The sequence below is a fragment of the Prinia subflava genome, chromosome Z (genome assembly GCF_021018805.1).
Source record: "Prinia subflava isolate CZ2003 ecotype Zambia chromosome Z, Cam_Psub_1.2, whole genome shotgun sequence".
Taxonomy (NCBI): Eukaryota; Metazoa; Chordata; class Aves; order Passeriformes; family Cisticolidae; genus Prinia; species Prinia subflava.
Window position 1 is genome coordinate 10,159,313 of NC_086283.1, and position 19,522 is coordinate 10,178,834.

Sequence of the window (19,522 nt, forward strand, 5' to 3'; positions counted from 1 at the left end):
CATCTCATTGGTGCTACCGTGGCTCAGAAGCCTGAGCTGTCTACAGCATGTGCTGGGAGCATCTCACCGGTTCTTGACGTTGGTTTTGGACTCCCGGTACCACAGGCTGAACTCCATCCCTCCAGAGATGTCGATGGCCAGTCCACCCATGAACTCTGCACTGGCCGTGGGCCCAGACTGCAGCTGGATTTCCTGGAGCCATGGGAAAACACAGGTTACTGACTGCAGACCTCAGAGGTTTCCTTATTCCCTTTGGTAGTGCCCTCAAACCACTTGTCATTTTTCAGGAACAAAAAGGAAAAGAGGGATTTTCTGAAAGGATGGACCTGATGCACCTCTCTCCCTCAAAAATGGGATGAAGCTACAGCAAGGTGCCTTGCATCCTTCCCCTCTCCCCTGTGCGCCAGCCGGTCTAATTTTTGCACAGTGTCACTGCAGGGACTATCATGTCTCCAAGAGCTACCACACAAGCCCCACGGAGGCTGTGACAGCAGTCCAGCTAAATCAGATTAAACTCCTTGCTGGGAGCCCAGCACAGGTGCAGTGCACCCCTGAGCAGACCTGTAGTGGCAGTAGGGTGCTGCCACTTGTGTAGTGGCTCCAAATCCACCATATGCCAGGAATTATGTCTTCAGTGGCTGAGTGGCCAAACCCATCAGCTAATGAACCTTAATTTACATTTAATACATTTTCTAGTAAATGTGAAATGTGCTCATGGTTTCATGAAACCTGTAAGGCTGAACTGGAAACATATCCATAAAGTCCATTTCGGAAGTGATTATACAGCTCAGGGTCATGGTAGTTCATTACTTTTAAGGTTTAACACAGCCAAGATTTTAAGGTTCACCCAGCTTGGCAATCTAGCTCTCTTTATGTAGTTGTCCTGCTTCCCTAAGAACTGGTGGATTAATTCACAATTTAAAAAGAAACATTAATTTGGGAAAAGCTTATTTGGATCATGTGTCTCACATACAGGACACTTTCTCCAGTCTCACAGCTGGTTTTCTCCCTCCTCCCAGGTTTCTATGCCTGTGGTATTCTCAGCACCTGTAATGTTGCAGGCCTTTATAGGACTTTATAGGGAATGTGAATTCCCCCTCCCCTTTTTTGATGTCCAGGCACCCTAGAAGTCTCTATTCTCTTCTTAGCTATTCAGTAGTCCAGTGGCTCCAACTAATGCTGTCCCAAGATTTAAGAAAGAAGCAAGCAGAGAGTCTAACTTCCTAATCCCTACATCAAGGAGCAACATCACAGAAGGTTTTTGTTCAGAACATTAAAGTTATCCGGCTGTAATGAAAGACTTGGATAATTATGGTAGCTGCACATGATTACTCCACCTTTTAGGGTAAGTCAACTATCCTTGAAATTATTTCCTTGACAGAACCAGCTTGGCAGAGCCATCTTGGCAGTCAGTTGATGCTAAAGGGGGCTCAAGATTTAAAGAATGCAGTGGGCTGGCTGTGGCTTATAAATCCAGCATGACCCCAGCAAGTGTGGTCATATGATGCTCTGATTTCTTATTTTCACCCAAGTTAAAATCATGGATTCAAATTGTGGTCTTTCTGAAAACAAATGGAGTTTTTATACTGACTGCAATGGGGCATAAAATACTTCACTTGTTGGTTTGTTTAGGTGTGGACGTAAAGCTTAATTTACTTTATTTTACTTTCCTTTTAATCGCAACTGGATTGGTGGGTAGCTGCTAATGAGTGAGGAGGTAACAGTATACATGCTGGCAGAGATATGTACACACAACCAGAGGAGCAGATATTTTTAGATGTATTGTCAAATTGCACCCAAGAATATTAAAGCAGGCTGAGTTTACAAAGGCTGCACGGTTCAAGACTTAAATGCTACCTAAAATTAAGCTGTATTTGTCACTGAAACCAGCAGAGAAGCTAAGGAGCACTTGTCTTGTGTTTTACTAGCTCATCTATTTCCTTATTTATAGCTCAGCCCTGTCCCTCTTCTCATGTGCAAATCCAATCCAGGCTGATGGGAGGTGTAAATCACAGGGACCCAGGCTCCTCAGGAGGAGTATTTTCCTTTCCTATTTTAAGCTTTGTGTCTCATTTGCAGCAGAAAATGTGATCCAAAAGATCAGAATCAGTCTTTTCTTACTGTTTAAAATGCTGAAATGTGCCATGTTTCAACAAAAAAGTGTCTTCATGTACCACACTGCAATGCAACCTTACTGTAATGCAATGCAGAGATGACTGCAACAAGCACTTCTCTGGGACCTGGCTACCTTCCACTGGGGTCTGGCTTGCAAGTGGTTTCTCTGACCTATTAATACAGGATTTAATTTCTCTGGGCTTCTGGCAGGTGTGTTGCCTAGGAGAACGATTAACACTGCTGAACTTTAATGCAGGTGACTTAGGAGTCTCAAAAACAATTTTATGAGAGCTGTTTATTTTATAGCAGGAATATAACTTCTGGTTATTCTTAGCCCTCAAACAACACTATGGCCACATGGAAGTGCCAAAACCATGTGGATGTGCTGTTGAGTTGGAGCATAGCTATAAGACCATTCTTAGAAAGATAGGCTGTGCTTAAAAGGGTGTGCAGCTCAGCCTGAAGCTGTGTTCAACAGGGCTTCAAACCATTCTTGCCCTTGTGGGGTGTGGAGATAAAACACTGCTGCCGAGTCTTCCACTGGAAGTGGAAAGACAGTCACTGACTGCAAACTGCACCCTGATATTGTTAAAAATGGCACACAATCCCAGCCCTGGCTGCCCCAGACCTTTGAGAGGTTCTCCAAAGATGAGGGGAGGGGAATTTGCTGGCAGGCAGAGCTCTAGGGGTGCCCAGGCAGCTGATTCAGCCAGAGTATGTCTGGAGCTTGGTGCATGCACAGCAGTTGGAAATATTTAGTTCTCTAAATGCTCCCTATGGTCAGGACTAGACATGATTATCTTTCTCACCTCTGTGGTCTGTTTGTTAAATAGGTCATGGTGAAGTTTTTGCCCATAATCTGCGTGTGAACTGTAAAGCACTGTTGGAATGAGCTTTAGTTAGCCAGTTTGGGCACTACTTGGGAAGCCCTCTGGACTTTAAATACCAGAAGGAGCTGAGCTGGGTTCTGGATGGGGAAACCTGTCATGTGCAGAGGGTGCTTCAGTGTAATTTTGAGCAGAGTGGATTGTCTGTTCATCTACTTTTGGCATTTTCTTTTGGCAAGAATTAAAAGGGAAAAGCCAAAAGTAAAGTTTGAGACTGCAGATGTTTCATGAGCTGAGTACAGCTGTTAAATCCACAGTTTCTAAGGAGATCCCTGCTTGGGAATAGTAGAGATAGCAAACCAAGTGCTGATCCTGCACTTTGAGAGAGATGTCTAGATTCTTAGTCCTCCAATAACACATTATGTAGCCAGTTATATTTATATGTGAATCTATTTAAGCACAAAACTGGCAAATCATTTGGGGTGACAGTTGCATAAAAACTGTGTAATCTTCATTTTAGTTCCTTGTTTTGTCTAGAAATAAACAGTTGAAATTTGGAGCTCTTAGCATTGTTCTTTGAAGGATAGTTATCTGGTTCATTCAGCTGACAATTATTGCCTAACTGGATACAAGGTCCCTGGACAACTTGTGAAAAGGAAAACTTAGGTGATCACATGGGACAATACTGTATTACAAGAAACTGTGGGAGGGGAGGTCATAGCTGAAAGCAATATGAGTTTCCAACAGGAAAGTCAGTTGGATTTGCTTTTATTCAGTGTCACTTTGTTTTCTAGAAGATTTTTCTTACCTTTGTGTAGGTTGATTTTCACATAATTTTATTCTGGTTTCTAATACTCATTACTTTTCTGTTGCTCTCCTAGTAAAGGTAGCCAGGTGTAAAACTGGTTAGGTTTATCAGCATTGAAAAGAAAATAAGGTGTCCTACAATAGCAGTGTGGGGGAGGAACCATCTGTGCTTAAGAGACAAAAAAAGAAGCAATAATGTGCTGTTAGTACCTGTAAGAAATCTGTGAGGAGGACAAGTCCTTTCACCACGTTCATGGGATCTCCAGTTGCCGAGAGCATTTTAGACATTAAATCACCATAGCCTTGGAAAAATGTCACTGGCCTGAGCTGGAAATCGAACAGAATGGCTGACATGCCAGCAAAGGAGTCCAGGTTTTCCTCGCCTTCATCAGGAGTGGCAGCTATTATGGACTCTAGACCCTGAGCTTCGATCACCACCTATGAAGGAACAGCGATACAGAATCAATGAAAAAATCCTGCCTGATTCAGACTATTAACAACACCACATATTTTCTTAAGGTCTATGAGCCTTAATTAATTCTAATTTATATAGTTGTAGTGGAAAAGGTATGAGGTTAAGATTTTGTAGAACTAGGTAGAGCACCTAGAGAAATGGAAAATAAAATAATCTCATGCCATGCTTTTGGTATGAGCATTTAGGTGCTGAGCAGGATTTACCCACATGCAGATCACAATCCTGAGACTAGTTTTCTTTTTAGAAAACAGATTTTCCTTTATTCATATAACTATTTTTCAAGGACAGTTGGAGGAAAAGCCAGAGAAGTTCCACTGCACAATTTTTGTCCTGCATTAAATTTATAACACTGAAGGTTCTTTCCTATATTAAGAAAAGTCTAAAACACAGACATTTCAATCTCTTTGTTTTTCACATTTGTTCTACTCTTTGAATTTCCATTCTGTGACATACCTGAACTGGGACCTGATTTTACAAACTCACAAAGCTTTTATTGATTACATCAGATAAACAGCATAGATTTCATACAGACATAGATCTTGATGTATGATGCAAAATGAAACACTTGTTGTTTTGTTTATGGCAAACATGCCACATTGTGGGGTTTTCCCCAGTTATTGGCTTTCTCCTCTTACTGGCTTGTTCTCTGCCCAGTGTAGCAAACCTTATGGTCTTGAGCATTAGCTGAATTGATTCAGAAGCTGTGAGAAAAGGACCACAGACTGGCTCAGTTATTATGTACAGTATGGCAGTTACCTGGATGGCATGAAGTTCAGTGTTCCTGTCGAAAACATGGATGTTCACATTACTTCTCCGTAAAATGCCAGAGCCGGAGTAGAGGATGTCGAGGCTGTATGTGGATGACACATCAGGACCACCTTAATTAAAAAAGAAAGAAGGTACCTATGACTAAACTAGTGGATTAATCAAATGTTGGGAATACAAAGAGGGTTCAAAGGCAGTTTCATGGTTACATACGTGTGATATATCCGGTGTAGGCAGAGGAGGAGCCCATTTTGGAGAAGCGATCGTAGTTGTGGGCACGCATGTCCTTCAGAACTTGCCGAACTGTTTTGCTGTGGTATTTCAAAACAAACAAAAACACTGAGATACAAAAATGTTACAGTACCAAATGTATTACTTCTTTGTAGAAAGATCAGATTTCAGAGAGGGTGAATTCCCCAGTAGGAAGAGGGTCTTCCAAACCCTTAATTTTTCCCACTAAAAACCTGCCCTAACCCAGAGTCTCTCAATTTCAGGTACTCCCTGCAGTCATAGGAAGAAAGGCAAGCAAAGGTCTTGCTTGAAAATTAATGGTTTTGAAAAGAAGATATATATTGATTACTTTTATTCTCACATTGTGGTGTTTAAAATCTTTCCACATCACTGGTTCCTAAAATATAAAAGCAAGCAACCCACTGAGAGAATTAAGATCAACAGATGACATTTTTCATAGTAATGCAAGTCAGATGCCTAATTATTTTTTGTACCTGTGAAAAAGTGAATAGCTATGAAAAGAGTTACAATAAAAGGGACATAAAAATAAGATATCCTTTTATATTCTCCTTAAGTTTTAGTAAGTCATGAGAACCTGTGTGCTCTTTGTAAGGAAGTGCTTTATTTACACTGAACTTAATGTACCTTGAAGGCATTTCAAAGTGCAGTATATCTTGGATCATGGAGAGCATGTACTTGTTCATTTCCATAGGCTGTTCCCCAATGGAGAGCAGGATGTTTTTCACTTCCATGTAGGATGGGTTACTGTTTAAGATGATGGCAGCTGCTGTGGTTCTCACTGTCTTTTCGTGGACCCTGCGAGTCTGGTGGTATATCCTGTTCATTGTTTCCTTCACCTGGTCAGGAAACACATTATTCACTCAATGCTCATGCAGATGACTGGGCAAAGTACAGGTTGGAATCTTGTTTATAATATCAGCATAAGTTAGCTTAAGTTAGCTCCATAGCTAAGGTTAATACACAAGGATATATTTTCAGCATCATGTTTTTCATGGTCCTTTTGGAATGTTGAGACATGTATAGCTCAGTGACCACAAGGACAAGTGGGACATCTGTTATGTTCTCTCAGCCACAGACCAAATACAGCCTTACACACTGGTTTTCACAGTGGGGCTGTAAATAAGTAGCAGCACTAAGAACAAATGTGGCAGTGGTAACACAGATATTTCCTTGACTGTTAAGGAAGTGCATACTTTAAAAATCAAGAACCTGGTTGTTTTCATTTTCTAGATAGTGCCTGTGATAGGCACTTAGGGCCTCGTGCCCCTGAGAAGATTGTGACACATCTTTGTTACAGGGGAGTCTGTGGAAAGCCATGTAGCCCCCCTGACAGAGTGGCCTCCAGCACGCTCATTGCAGAGCAGCACCCTGCCAGCCTCAATCCTGGTGGCCAGCAGCAGAGGCAGGACCTCTTGTCCCACTATTCTCTATGTCTTTTCCTGCTCTTGGAGGCTGCAGGGTAAAATGCAGCTACTTTACCCTTCTCTTACTTCGTGTGCTCTCCGTGACAGTGTGAAGGCACAAGAAAGAGCAGGGGTGGCACAGGTGCCCAAGTGCTCCCTCTGGCGAACAGAGCCCGGTTTTCCCCACAGACTGCACAGCACCTTTGATGGCTGTGTGTGACTCTGGAGACAAGGGCTGACCAGCGTGTGCCCACCAGTCCATTCCTTGCCTTCAGCATGTTGACTGCACCACACAGCTTGGTGCCATCAGCAAACTTACTGAGACTGTACTCAACCTCACTGTCCATGTTACTGATGATGAGAAATGAACTCTGTTAATTTATGCTTTATCTTTAATACAATCTCCTGCACTTGTTTTCTCATGCAGTACGTATTCTTACCTCTTTGGTGAGAAAAGAAGGATCGTATCTCTGCAAGGCAGTGGCAGCAAGGCTGCTGATGGGCCCTTCTCCTGACTCAGCATACTTCAGAAGTGCTGGAATTGCTTCAGGAAGGAGTGCGTTCTTCAGTGCCAGCAGGTACATCTGCACATTGTCATCTTTTGTGGCCTTCTCCAGTCTATTTAGAATCAACCTTTTGGCTTCCACAACAGCCTAAGAAGATGAACAGCACAATAAATGGTGATCATAAACCTCCCTTTCCCCCCTTGCAGGACTAGAAGGGGCAGGGCCATGTTCTAGCATGTTTTTGTTGCACGGGGTTAGCAAAGGTGTCATTTGTATGTTGATGGCTTCCATCAAGCATAACCAAAGTGACTGCAGCCACAGTGACACCTGTTCCAAACTTTTGTCACTTGCCAGCTGCTCCTGCCCTGATTGAGGGACATCACAGGTCTTTTTTGTGGGGCCAACAAGTCCCCACAAAAAAAAGCAAGGCAAGTGTTCTTCAGTGCCTCATAGCATAATGTTATAAAACTGCTTGGCAATTGACAAGGGAAATTAAGGGCCCTGTTCAGTCTCTTTTCAGTGGTGTGCTGCAGTGCTGAAGAACACAGAGCCAGCAGCCTTGTCTGATCATTCTCATGCTCGAACACCAGCATCTACTCAGTTCATGTTCAGAGTAAAAGTCTTCCTCCTTCTATGCCTGTTTGGGCCACATTTGAGTACTTGAATCACTGAATTTTCATCACAGAGGTGAAATAACCTAAGGTGATTGCAAATAACTTTTGCAAATTGTAAAGTTTGCCAGTGTTTCTCTGAGGCTATGCAAAGCTTTTGGAAAAGGCAGAACAAAGGCTTCTGCTGACAGATTCAGCCACAGAAATGGGAAGAGACAAGATTAAAACTTAAATCTGACAAAGTAGAAGTTATTATTTTTTTAAAAATTACAAACTTCTATCAAACATAGGAGTTCATGGGTTTATTTTAAGTGAGAGAATCTCCTTCCCATGTCTGTCATGCTCTCCCAGTAACATCACCAGGGATCAGTCGGGTGTGTTGTAGACCAGAATCTGGGCAGCAGTGACCATCAGATACTCACTGGCAGCTTGCAGCCTTCTCTGTCACACAGCTTTCTAATGAGAGCTCCCATGACAATGACAAGAGTTTCTCGGATTTCTTCACTGGCGACATCCCCCTTGAACTTCTCCTGTCATGCAAAAGTGAAGCTGTTTAGTGTCTCAGTATAAACATAATGAGCCACACTCTGCTGAGGGTTCAATAGGGTCCCTCATTTTCTGTGAACATTAATGCAATGCAATAACGGCTGTAATTAATTACCACGATGGCCTGGGCTCAGGCTAAGCACAGCAGATTTCTATCATTACCTATGTATAATAATAACTCACTGACATTTTCACCTTGAGTTACATTCAGTGTCTCAATTAGATTCATTTAGAAAAAAAATAATTTACAGTTCTGGTTAAAGGACTTTCATAGGGCAACAATCAAACAATCCTCAAATTATTTTCCTCACATTCACTATTATGTTTCTTTACTGGATTTGGTAATATTTTACAAAGTAAATAGACTTTCATTTCCGGACCTAGGAATGTTTGTTATTTGCAGGCTCTATGTTAATGGCACACGTATAGGAAGCCCTGGAAGGCATAAAGAAAGGAAAATTAGAAACAGCAACATTTGTTTCTTTTTCTCTTCGCCTTTGACTGGGACGAGGCGTAAGAGTATTAGCTCTGTTGTATTTGTTTTGTCCTTGGACTTACAGTTAATGATTTCAGGAGCATTTCACTGGGGCGAGAAGCAAATCCACAGGCATATAGGAACCGCTCCTGCAGGATAAAAGTGCTTGCATCCTTAAAGTCAAGAAACTCCAATACAGCCTCCAGTGATTCCGGTGTCTGAGCTGAGGTTACAGCATCCACTACCTGTGGACTACAAAAAAGTAGAAATTAAATGAACATATCATTGCAATGAGCCAGTCAATACTCAGCTGCATACTGAGAGAAATAAACTAATGTACTGAAACAACTCTTCAATGCAAGTAAGAGAATCTTTTACTCTTGTTGGAAAAAGTAGCCCTGGAATCTCACCTCAAAATGGTACACAAACTCACAACTATGATAATTTTTGAATTTATGCAAATAGGGGACCAAAAAAGTATTAAAAACCCCAACTATCACAAGCGTATTAAAGTTTACAGGACAAAGTTCTAAATACAAAGAAGTGTTTGTACTGCATGCACAATGACACATAGAGAAGAGGCTTCTATGCTACCTGAGTGATTCTCAGGTTATCTCCATTGCTAACAACTGCTACAATTTATTTGAAAGATCCCGACCATATGACTCAGAAATGCTTTTCAACTCTCAAGTCTCCATGTGCATGCTGTTCACAACCAAACTCTAATACTAGGATACTTCCCAGGCATCAGTCTGCCCCTTCTTTGTTGTGTTTCCTATTGAAGGAAACAAATGGGAAATCAAGAGCAAGCTATAGGGTGTTTCAAAACAAGCATTTGGTTTGAGAACCTTTAAAGCTAAACTAAAAAGCATGTTGGCCTTGCACTGTAGATGCCTGGTGGCTGAAAGGTGCACTGAAAATTTACTATATTACAAGAACAAACACAACTTTAAAAAAAAATCCTTTTCCTGTAGACAGTAGTAAACACTGGGTTTGCATTACTAGGACATCACCAGTAGAAGTCAATCTCCTTGTATGCAATTTGCCCTTCTGCATTTTTCAGTAACTTAAACCTTTTAAAAGCTTGTTCATGGTAACTTACAGAAATTCTTTATTTTCACTTCTAATAATTTTCAGTATCTCCTCTTTTGTAGCTTTTCTGATGTTCTGAATGAAGGACAAAAAGCTTTTTGCTGCTTCAGGTTTGGAAAGTTTGTCAGGATGCATATGTTCTCTGATGCTCTGCCAGTGCTCAGAAAGCTGCAAAACAATTCATATTATGTCAAATTTCTCAGACTGTGGTTTCAGTTCTCAAAATCAGGCTAAATAAGTGCAGATATATAGGCCAGCTGTTGTTCAAATTATCTGAAATCCAACAGATTGATGATCCTTTAGCTCAGTATTAGTTAATCTATGATATATCCCAGCACTATCTTTGAAACCTTTCTATCAGTGTGTCTCTTTCAAAACTTTAGTATTTTCCTGATGTTATACATGACCTTAAATGCAATCTCTTTTGGAATATAAAAATATATATAAAATTTATTTATACTGTAACTGGAATAAAGTAAACTCTTGTCTCTTGCAAATTTACTGTGTTTTCTGGCAAATAGGGTGTTTGCCTTTTGTTCCCATTTTTTCCTAAGTAGATTTTTTTTACAAGGGAGATGCACAATCCCCATTTCACCAACGAACCACATTTTCTTAAAGGATGGTAATTTTGGGTTAGTATAGAACAGGATTAAATGTCCAAGAAGTTATTCTCATTTTTTATTCATAAACTTGCATACAAAGGGATTTATAGCTATTGTACAAAATGAAAGGTAAGATGGTATTAGAACAGGTAATTGGTGGTTGCTGCATTTGTTCCCACACCACATTTTTTATCTGATTGAGCCAACATGATAGCAAAGCACCCATATCTGTCCTTCCAGATACACTCCCATAAGAAAATGGTGTAGGTATTTTGACCTTTCCTCTCTCGCTTGCCTTGCCTCTGTTATCTCAAATTATCGAGAACATTCCTTGATGAAAAATCAGCTGTTCTTTGCAGAAGTTTTTACTGCAGTTTTCCTGAGTGGGAAATAACAGTAGCACCCACTTGACCTTTACTAAAATACTTCCCCCTATGGATTGTGTATTGGGCAATAGCACTTGAACCTGCTGGCAATTAGAAGTATCATTCATCAGTACAGAGTGCAACTTCTATCAACTGTAACAAACAATAATTAGGCAACAATGATTGAGACATAGGATATTTCCTGAGGATTAATGACCAGCTGGGAGGAGCTCATGTTCTGAGGCACAGATGGGTCTTCTAACCTCAACTGGTGATTAGTTCTTAGCACCAAGGTCAGTGTTGCTATTATTAACTGAAATTGGATAAACATATGGGACACTTTTTATTCCCCCTGTTGAAGTTGCACCACAGTCCAGCAGAAAGACCTCTAACCTCATTACTCCTGTATTTTCTTCTGTGTAGAGCCCAGCTGTGTGGGCTGCTCTTAGTCAGTTTAGCCCATAGCCTAGAGACAAGCAAGGTGGGAGATGCAAGTTGGAGCCATGTCAAGCAAAAGAGAGTGAAGACCAAGCCTTCCTCTTTGGGGGGTGCTCAAACTGTTCAACAGCTACAAGGAGCAGCTACCATCTCCTGCAGTGACCAAGGCATTAAAAACACTGTTCACAGTTTACTTTTATGAGGGCCTTCATTCTCCTGATGAGGGCAGTGAATGTCAGGCAGTTTGGATTTAATAACCCAAACATTCAGGCACAAGAGCCACACACTTCCACATGGTAACTCAGCATGGACACAGACCTGTGTTTCTTTGACAGAGAGATCAGAGCAGAGGTCTTGTGGGCACTCTAGGAAAACTCCAGCCAAACCAAGAGGTTTTAAACCCAGCAGGAGTTGGTTTTGAATAACAGTGCCTGATAGCTGTTTACCAACATACAAAGGGTGGCTGCACAAGGCAGAATAAACCCACCTCACCTTCAGAAGGGGCAAGAAACCTTTCCCATAGGAACCATGAGCATTAAAGAGTGTAAGATGCATGAGTTCTTCTGAAAAGAGTATGCTTTTTGTTGGCTAAACACAGAAAACTAGACTTCATTTTAAGTACAAAAGTTGCCATAACCTCAGGGAAGCTAGTGCTGCCATCTGTGAAATGAGGATAGTAATGGTTATTTTACCAAATTCATAAAGATAGAGGTAAGACCTGTTACAATTTTAAAAGGGCTTTGAGAACGTAAAACTCTAAGGCATTGCATGTCAGCAGGGCATTAATGTATACTATGATATATAAGTACCATATGCTATGTTGCTGCTTTGGATACAGTGTTCTGTTTATAGAGCCCGTCTTTTCATAGCAGTTACTGAAAAATACAGTGAAAAAGCAGAACTTCATTCTCCTCGTGCCATTGGGTTTATAATGACATGGCTCAGACCCCAGGCAGTGCACTGGAATTATACCCTGTGTTTGTTATCTTGGTCTGGAAATTATAACTGTTACGACAAACTCAGTCCCAAGTGACAAACTGGTCAGCACAAACCCTGACAGAGTCAGGGAAAAACCACCTGTCCCTACTCTGTTTAGGATGCCTTATATTCCCTGCTCAGAACTGCTCCAGAGCACACATGCAGCATCATTTCTATATTCCCCAAATATGTGGTTTTGGTCTTATCTGTGGATCAAAAAGTATTAGACAAGATAAATTATTACAGTGTAATGCTACTTCCAAATAACTAGCACAAGTTTCAATACAGGAACAGATTTGTGCTCATAAGGAGTACCTCTAAAGGACTAAAATTATGTGTGCTGAATAGAAGCTACATCTTGCTTATCAACACCAGAGAATAATAATCCTCAAATTAACGTTCCCATTCACACCTCAATAGTAATAGCACACATACTGTTTGCTAACAGTTACTGTAGTAATTTATGTAGTTTATATGAACATCATTAGTAAAACAAAAGATGATGCATTTACAATGCCATGCTCTTAGCCTTCAGATGTCTTAAATATAAAAAACCAAGGCATTTTTCCCACAGAAAAATGAGAACATTATTTGACTTCCCAACAATACTAAAGTCCCATTTTATATTTGTAAAATACCTATAAAATCCTTTAAACAAAAGACTTCCTCGGGGTCTGGTAGTAAGAAGAGGTTAAATATACTACCAACAAATGTTTAGCCTGCCTGAGGAATGGCTAATGAACTTGGATTTCTTCAAACAGTTCAGCTTCTCCATGACAGAACTGTTTACAAAGACCAATTAACCGTCTTAAAATTCATTTTCCACCCAGAGGAAATAAGCCTCTGCCAGCTCAGTGTTGGCAAAGGAGAGATAAAACAACAGGGTGTTGTATTTTCTAGTAATCTGGAGAAATATTGCAGTCTTTAAAAGATAGCAAAAAGGTTGGTACTTTTAATGGTAAATTTAAAACACCCTTGTGGGATGAGCATCATTGCAACACTTCCGTACTCCCTACTCCAGGGTATATTTTATATGGATATGTTGGACCTGTCCTGGTTCTGCTTGGACAGAAAATTTGCTTTCACACTTGTCCTGCTCAGCTAAGCAACCTGATGTCCAATGAACCTGTGTTTACTTACAGAAGGGCACTTTTTGCATTCGGATTTCACTGGCACTGCTTCCAGGGGCATGGCAACATAATTGGGGTCCAAGGTCTTGATCACACCAGCAACTTGCTTTGCAGCAATCAGTCCCATCCCAGCTTGGACTGACTTCAGTTCCAGCCTCTGCCTGTACAGCCACACAGTGAGGAAACCATTAGAGCTCAACCATCAGCGCAGAGATGCAGAGAACACACCAAGAGGAAAAAAAACCCCTCCACACACAGAGAAATATAGAATGTGGACTTAGTGAAGTCTTATTTTAGAATGTGCAGAACATGGCAAGTCTGGAGTTTTTAAGGCAACAGAAATTTCTGATATCAGCAAAATTACTGCTAGAGTTATGTGCAACAAAATACCTGTATGAGAGAAAGCTATCTAAAGCACAGATTTATAGCACTTGGTAAACAGCCTTCAGTATTCACATACATTCTGAAATGTTTCATATATTTGTTCTTAAAAGATCTGGAAAGTGAGATTTTTGAAGGTACTTTTAAATATCTACTAAGATGCCTGAATAATTTATCTTTTATTAATATCTCCACACTTTCAATGCTTTGGAGTCTGAAGTCTTAACACAGATCTTGGTTTCACTGTTGGTACCTTCCTGTGCAGATTTTATTTTCTATACTTCCACACTCTCAAATACTAGAAATGGAAATCCATCAGAAGTATTTCTTGAGAAATGAGAAGACAGAACACCTATAGCACTGATGGGTAGATTAAAAGGTTTTGGGCAAGTCCTGCTGTTTTCAGTTAACTTCTTATGAATGCCATTGTTTACTATTTGCAGTGTGGTAGAACCCTTAATCAAAGTTGGACTTGGTACCCAGCACAGCTGTATATGGATAAAAAAGAGACCTAAATCCTTACCTGGAGAGTTCACAGCCTTAGGTCTCAATTTGATAAGACCTACACATATAACCTGACTTGAACCACTAGTCCTGCTACCATCAATGACAGTCGAATCACCCAACTTACTTTGAAACTATTTTGGCACCTGTTTTTCGTCGGTAATTCAGAACGAAAACAAAGTTTTCTTCTGCCTTAATAGATTTAATGAAACTGTCTTCCAACACATAAACTGTAGCAGATGTGCCTTTTGTACCAACATCCAAGATCTGAAAATAATTAAAAAATAAAACAGAAAAAGGGCTATTCAACAAACAGCAAAATGGGAAAAGAGTTCACAGTTCCAAATGAGGGTAAGACTTGTAATGAAGCAGAGCCGTATGAGGAAGGCTGGCATCTCAAATTAAGCCTACGAACCAGGTTTTCCAGAATTCCTTCTGCAGTAAGAAGCTACTCACTTCTACACCACGTGCTTTGAATTCAATATGTACCAGGGTAGGACAGTAGGAGCAGGGAAGGAAGTTATGGAGCAGGCTGCAACTGGGAACACACCCAGTACTACATTTAGTTTAATATATGCTTTAAATAAGACAAGATTCTTTTCAAGGGAAATGTCTTGTAAATGAGATTGTCATGTTCACATTCAGATCAAACAAGGTGGCTGGCTTTGCTTCTTGTTTTGTAAACAAGATTCTGTCTTTGTGGTAAGTGTGAAAATTGGGAACCTAGTCATGGTGTTAAGGCAGTTTATTAAGAGAGTGTGTGGTGTCTTTGTACTTCTCTGAGCTGAGAAAGGTCAGCTTCTGATGTGGAGAATTCCAGTGTCTTCAGCAGGTGTCCAGCCTGCTCTCACCAGTAACTACTTACAAAGACATTTACTAACAGTGGAGGACCATTACGGCTCTAGTAGGGCTTCAGTTACCCCTGTGGCACATCTCCTGTATTAGACCTGAGCATTAGGGAAGCCTTTGACCTTCCAGACAAGCCCGACCAGGCTCCATTCAGGAGTCAGCATCTTGCCTGGCACTTACAGCAGATGGGAAAAAGGTTACTGTTATCACTATGCATCTGTATCAGCCGAGCCAAAGTAGTTTACACCACAGGAGAATCCATTCCCTGTTCTCTCCATGGGAAATATATAAACATTCAGGATAGTAAAATTACAATATTTACATATAGAATTTGTTTTCTCTCATGCAAGAAGGACTTCTGAGAAGATGAGTAGCAGCTGCTAAGAATATACTTTAAATGGGAAGAATAGATTTTATTTTGTTAAAGAAATCATACCCGGTTGTGGCTGGTAAATCTCTTCCTTTCTATTTCACAGGAGTCCAGGTCTTTTATTTTAGTCACTTGGTCTTGCCGCACGTGGTAAGTAGTATTGCATTTCCCAGAAATGTCCACCTTGGAGAAGGAAGTTAAATTAGGATTATTTCTTGAATTTATCTTTGGGACCCCCCAACACCTCCCAAGATGAAGCATTTTCTCCACTGTTGGAATCCTGTACCTGAGATGCTGCGCTGCTTGGGCTTATTTAACAGTTTTGAGGATGTCAGTGGTTCTAACTATCTGCTTTGGATTGGCAGGGGTACTATTCATTAAATGGCTATGAAGAAAAGTAACGGTGGTTGTTTTAAAAAAATAATTAGGAATACCAAGCAGCTCACGCTATACTCACAAATTTGAGTTAAATTTGAGCTTTGTTCAAGGGGACAGGTTTAGAAATTTAACAGTGAAAGGCAAGTCAAATGGAGGCAGCTAAACCAGTGCTAACTTTGTGTGTGTACTCAGATTTAGAATGGGACTCTAATGAATTCAATTTAAGAATCAACCAACTTTAAACAGCAGTATAATCACTTTTACAGTGTCCTGGTTTAAGGTGGTTTATTACCAAATTGTGCTAAATTTATAAAGGCATTTTAAGTCAAATGGATTGCACTACTTTAGTGCACCAATTTGACTTGTGTCATCTAATATTCAGAAGTCTGTCTTTATGTCCCTAACCTCACATGTGATCAAAGAACTGCTTTCTATCACAGTTCACTTCTTCTGAAGTCAGCAGGAGCCACAGGTCTGCCTTTCAGAGCAGATCAGGCTCTGCCTGTTCCTCAGGTGAAAATAGTCTTGCCTGATAGAGCACCATACCTCCCGGGAGGAGCCAGAGTGCAGCTGTAGCTGGAAAAGGCTAGCCAGACCTCTCTTAATATTCTGAGTAAAACCAGGTTCATTTTGATACGAGTAGAAGGTTTTGACCTGTAGGAAAAAAAAAAAATATATATATATATAAAAGGCATTCAAAAGTGTATAACAAATCTGCTTAAATAATAAAGGGATAGTGAGGATCCATTCTAGAATAACTCCCTTTACTTTTTTCTCGTTAAAAAGATGAATTTGGAGCTGTTGCCATTATTTAAGCATGCTGCAGAGGCTGCAGGGCCTGATAATAACAATAAAAACATGTTTCAGCCTTCAGCTGAACCTAAGTACAGTTTCAATTCAATGAGCATCTCTTCTCTGGGAATTACAGAGAATTCAAATGCAAAATGGGAAACTTCTCATAATTTCACAGGCGACCCATTTCTTTGGATAATCCTCAGGTAATCACTCCCCTCACGTGCATAATATCTGTTGCACTTTAATCACAGGTTACAAAAACTCAGAATGAATCACAGATAAATCACAGATAGATTGACTTCAGTGACGTGTCAAATATATCACAACCTTTGCACTTCATGGGTCAACAGTTCTGCTTGAGCCTTTCCTCTGGTAACAAGACTTTGCACTTCCACTTTGCATTCAAGGTGCTTTAAAATTGCCCCTTTTTCTGGAACTATAAGTACAGTCAGTGTGTTATCTCAGGGCAACCCTGAAAAGTGAAATTACTGTGCCAGGGAGAAAAGTGTCACACCACAAAGAAATCATAAAAGGAGTGTATAGACCCTCCTACCAGAGAAAAAGCCCAAGTTTTTAATACTATGTCTTAGCCTTAGCATGTGAAAATGTGCAATGTATGAGGAGCAGATGCATTCTGTGTTCTTCTGGTACCTCTGTTCTCCTGTATGGATGTGTACAGTTCACAGCCAGTGCTGCCCTGTTTCTTTTTATGTTGTGTAAAACTGATCACAAGGCTGAGTCTGAAAGTTACTGAGCAGGTCTGATAGCAGCTGCAATTCAGCAGGTTGAGCTGGCAGCCAGGGTATGTGCTCAGTGCCTATTTACAGCAGGAGGTAAAGATCCTGCTGGGATAGGGTGTCACAGCCCTCACTCCACTCTGGAAAAGGGAAAAGAGAGTGTGACCTTCAACCTTCGTCCTTTCTCACAGCCCCTCTGCCCATGCCCCACCTGCTGAGCATTACTCGAGCTGCAGAGGGGAAAATGGGGCTCTTGGCCTAATGCTACATGCAACACGAAGGGAAGGACCAGAGGCAGGAGGCAGGAGCAGCAGCAGCCATGGCTGCAGCCTCACCACTCCCTGGGCAGAAGAGTAGGCTGAGTACAAGGGAACACATAAGCAGCTTGGCAAGCAAAAAGAGAGTGGGATGGATGTACTTGAATCCCCTTCTCAGAGAAATGAGGACTCTGACAGCCACAAATGGACATGGGTGCTCCTGTGCTGGGACAGTGCTTTGGTGTTCTCTCAGGGCAGCATATAAAACCCAGGCATGTGTTGAGACACATCAGCTCTCTGACCCTTCTCTTCTGATTTTTGGAGACAGTCTCCCAGTAGGGGAAAAACATGTAAGGCTGTAGCTCTTTCAGCATCAAGCTCATTAAACTTGGCACCATTGAAACTGCAGGTGACACAGAAATAAAAGGGAAAACCAAAGAGCTGGGAAAAGCAGTCCTCGTAAAACACTTGATAAGGGTTTAAAGTGATTAGCACTGTTCCTCACAGACTCAGTAGAACATCCTTCATGACAAATGGTATCTCCTTTTCTGCCTTCAGATCTTGAACAAAATCCTGCTCTCGCTGAAGTCAGTAGCACAAATCCCACACAGCAATTGTGCATATAGCCACATGTATACCTATACCTTTGTGGACAATCCGCTCTTAACTTCCCCACTGTGTGGTGTTCTCAATGCACAATAGCCTGGGGCTAGAAGGTAAATTACAGTCTGTTCTAAACTATTGTATTTCACATAGAATGACAGGACACGATGGCTTATTAAAAACACGGAGTGAATAGTGAACTGGTAAATTCTTCAAGTCTGTTACAAAAGATTTGTGTCATGTTTCCTTAGGGACTGAATTTTAGAAGACAGGGTCTTACTTTTCCACGGACTAACTCAACCACTATGGGCCTCTGTAAAGCCTCCAGATAGTCTTTCCCAATTATCTTCTCTGTGCTTTTTCCTGTGAAGATGTTTTTAGCAGCTGGACGTTCATTCACATTTTCCACCTGAACATCTTTGATCTAGCAAAGTAAAAGCAGAGAAAATTAATGTAGAGAGCAGTGTAGAATTGGCCTGGAGTAGGCTAGATAAGACTAAATCACATAATAAATGTTCTTTATTTCTGCATTTCTGGTTCTGATCATTAATCTTCCCTGATTACTATGTTAAAGTTTACAAAAGAAGCCAGTGCTTTCCAGTGGGGAAATAAGTGCCAGAAAATCTCACCATAAAGCTAAGTACCAAACCCAGTTACTATTTACAAAATGTCATGATTTGTAGCTAGAACTGAGGGCTTCAGACAACGTATTGCCCCTCGGGTAAGGACTTGCACACCAGCTGTTTGAAGCTATACGTGCTCTACAAAACAATTTCTAAATACAGGAGATATTTTGAAATTCTAAATACAGGAGATATTTTGAAGTTCTTGCTTATGATATTAGATACTTGTGAAATCATAGTTCTATAGGAATATAGGAATCATATTCTACAGGAATATTCTATAGGAATCATTAAAGCAGCTGGGTTTAGTTGATGACACTAGAGAATAAAAGGTTTAGCTCATGTTCTGAAAGTGAGTACTCTGAGACTGGACTAGCAGATAGATAAGAGCAGAAAAGATTGTGTATGTTTTAAGTTGTCTGATGGCAATAGTTACCGTAATTTTGACCAGCTGGTCATCATCATTGTCAGGATTTCTCCATAAGAGGTTGACATCTACACCAGAAGAAATCCGATATCCTGCACTTTTCTGCAGTGATGCTTTCACCCGATCAACATAGACTTCAGCTGAGTAAGCAAACTTATATAGCTTGTCATTATTTAGGCTTGGCCCAGTAGTGTGTCCTGTTAGGAAAGCA

The 19,522-nt window shown here is 40.8% G+C and overlaps 1 protein-coding gene across 1 annotated transcript in view; it reads right to left on the reverse strand.

Moving 5' to 3' along the window:
• MTTP (microsomal triglyceride transfer protein) overlaps window positions 1-19,522 on the reverse strand; it is a 28,958-nt gene that overhangs the window by 1,657 nt on the left and 7,779 nt on the right. The window contains exons 2-16 of the mRNA XM_063423727.1: window positions 19,321-19,508; window positions 18,542-18,685; window positions 16,416-16,523; window positions 15,558-15,674; window positions 14,400-14,539; window positions 13,398-13,548; window positions 9,885-10,042; window positions 8,866-9,034; window positions 8,184-8,291; window positions 7,085-7,297; window positions 5,866-6,077; window positions 5,203-5,300; window positions 4,981-5,102; window positions 3,960-4,187; window positions 68-192 (exon numbers count right to left, since the gene is read on the reverse strand). Coding sequence (XP_063279797.1) covers window positions 68-192; window positions 3,960-4,187; window positions 4,981-5,102; window positions 5,203-5,300; window positions 5,866-6,077; window positions 7,085-7,297; window positions 8,184-8,291; window positions 8,866-9,034; window positions 9,885-10,042; window positions 13,398-13,548; window positions 14,400-14,539; window positions 15,558-15,674; window positions 16,416-16,523; window positions 18,542-18,685; window positions 19,321-19,508 — 2,281 coding nt within the window. The remainder of the gene's footprint in view (window positions 1-67; window positions 193-3,959; window positions 4,188-4,980; window positions 5,103-5,202; window positions 5,301-5,865; window positions 6,078-7,084; window positions 7,298-8,183; window positions 8,292-8,865; window positions 9,035-9,884; window positions 10,043-13,397; window positions 13,549-14,399; window positions 14,540-15,557; window positions 15,675-16,415; window positions 16,524-18,541; window positions 18,686-19,320; window positions 19,509-19,522) is intronic.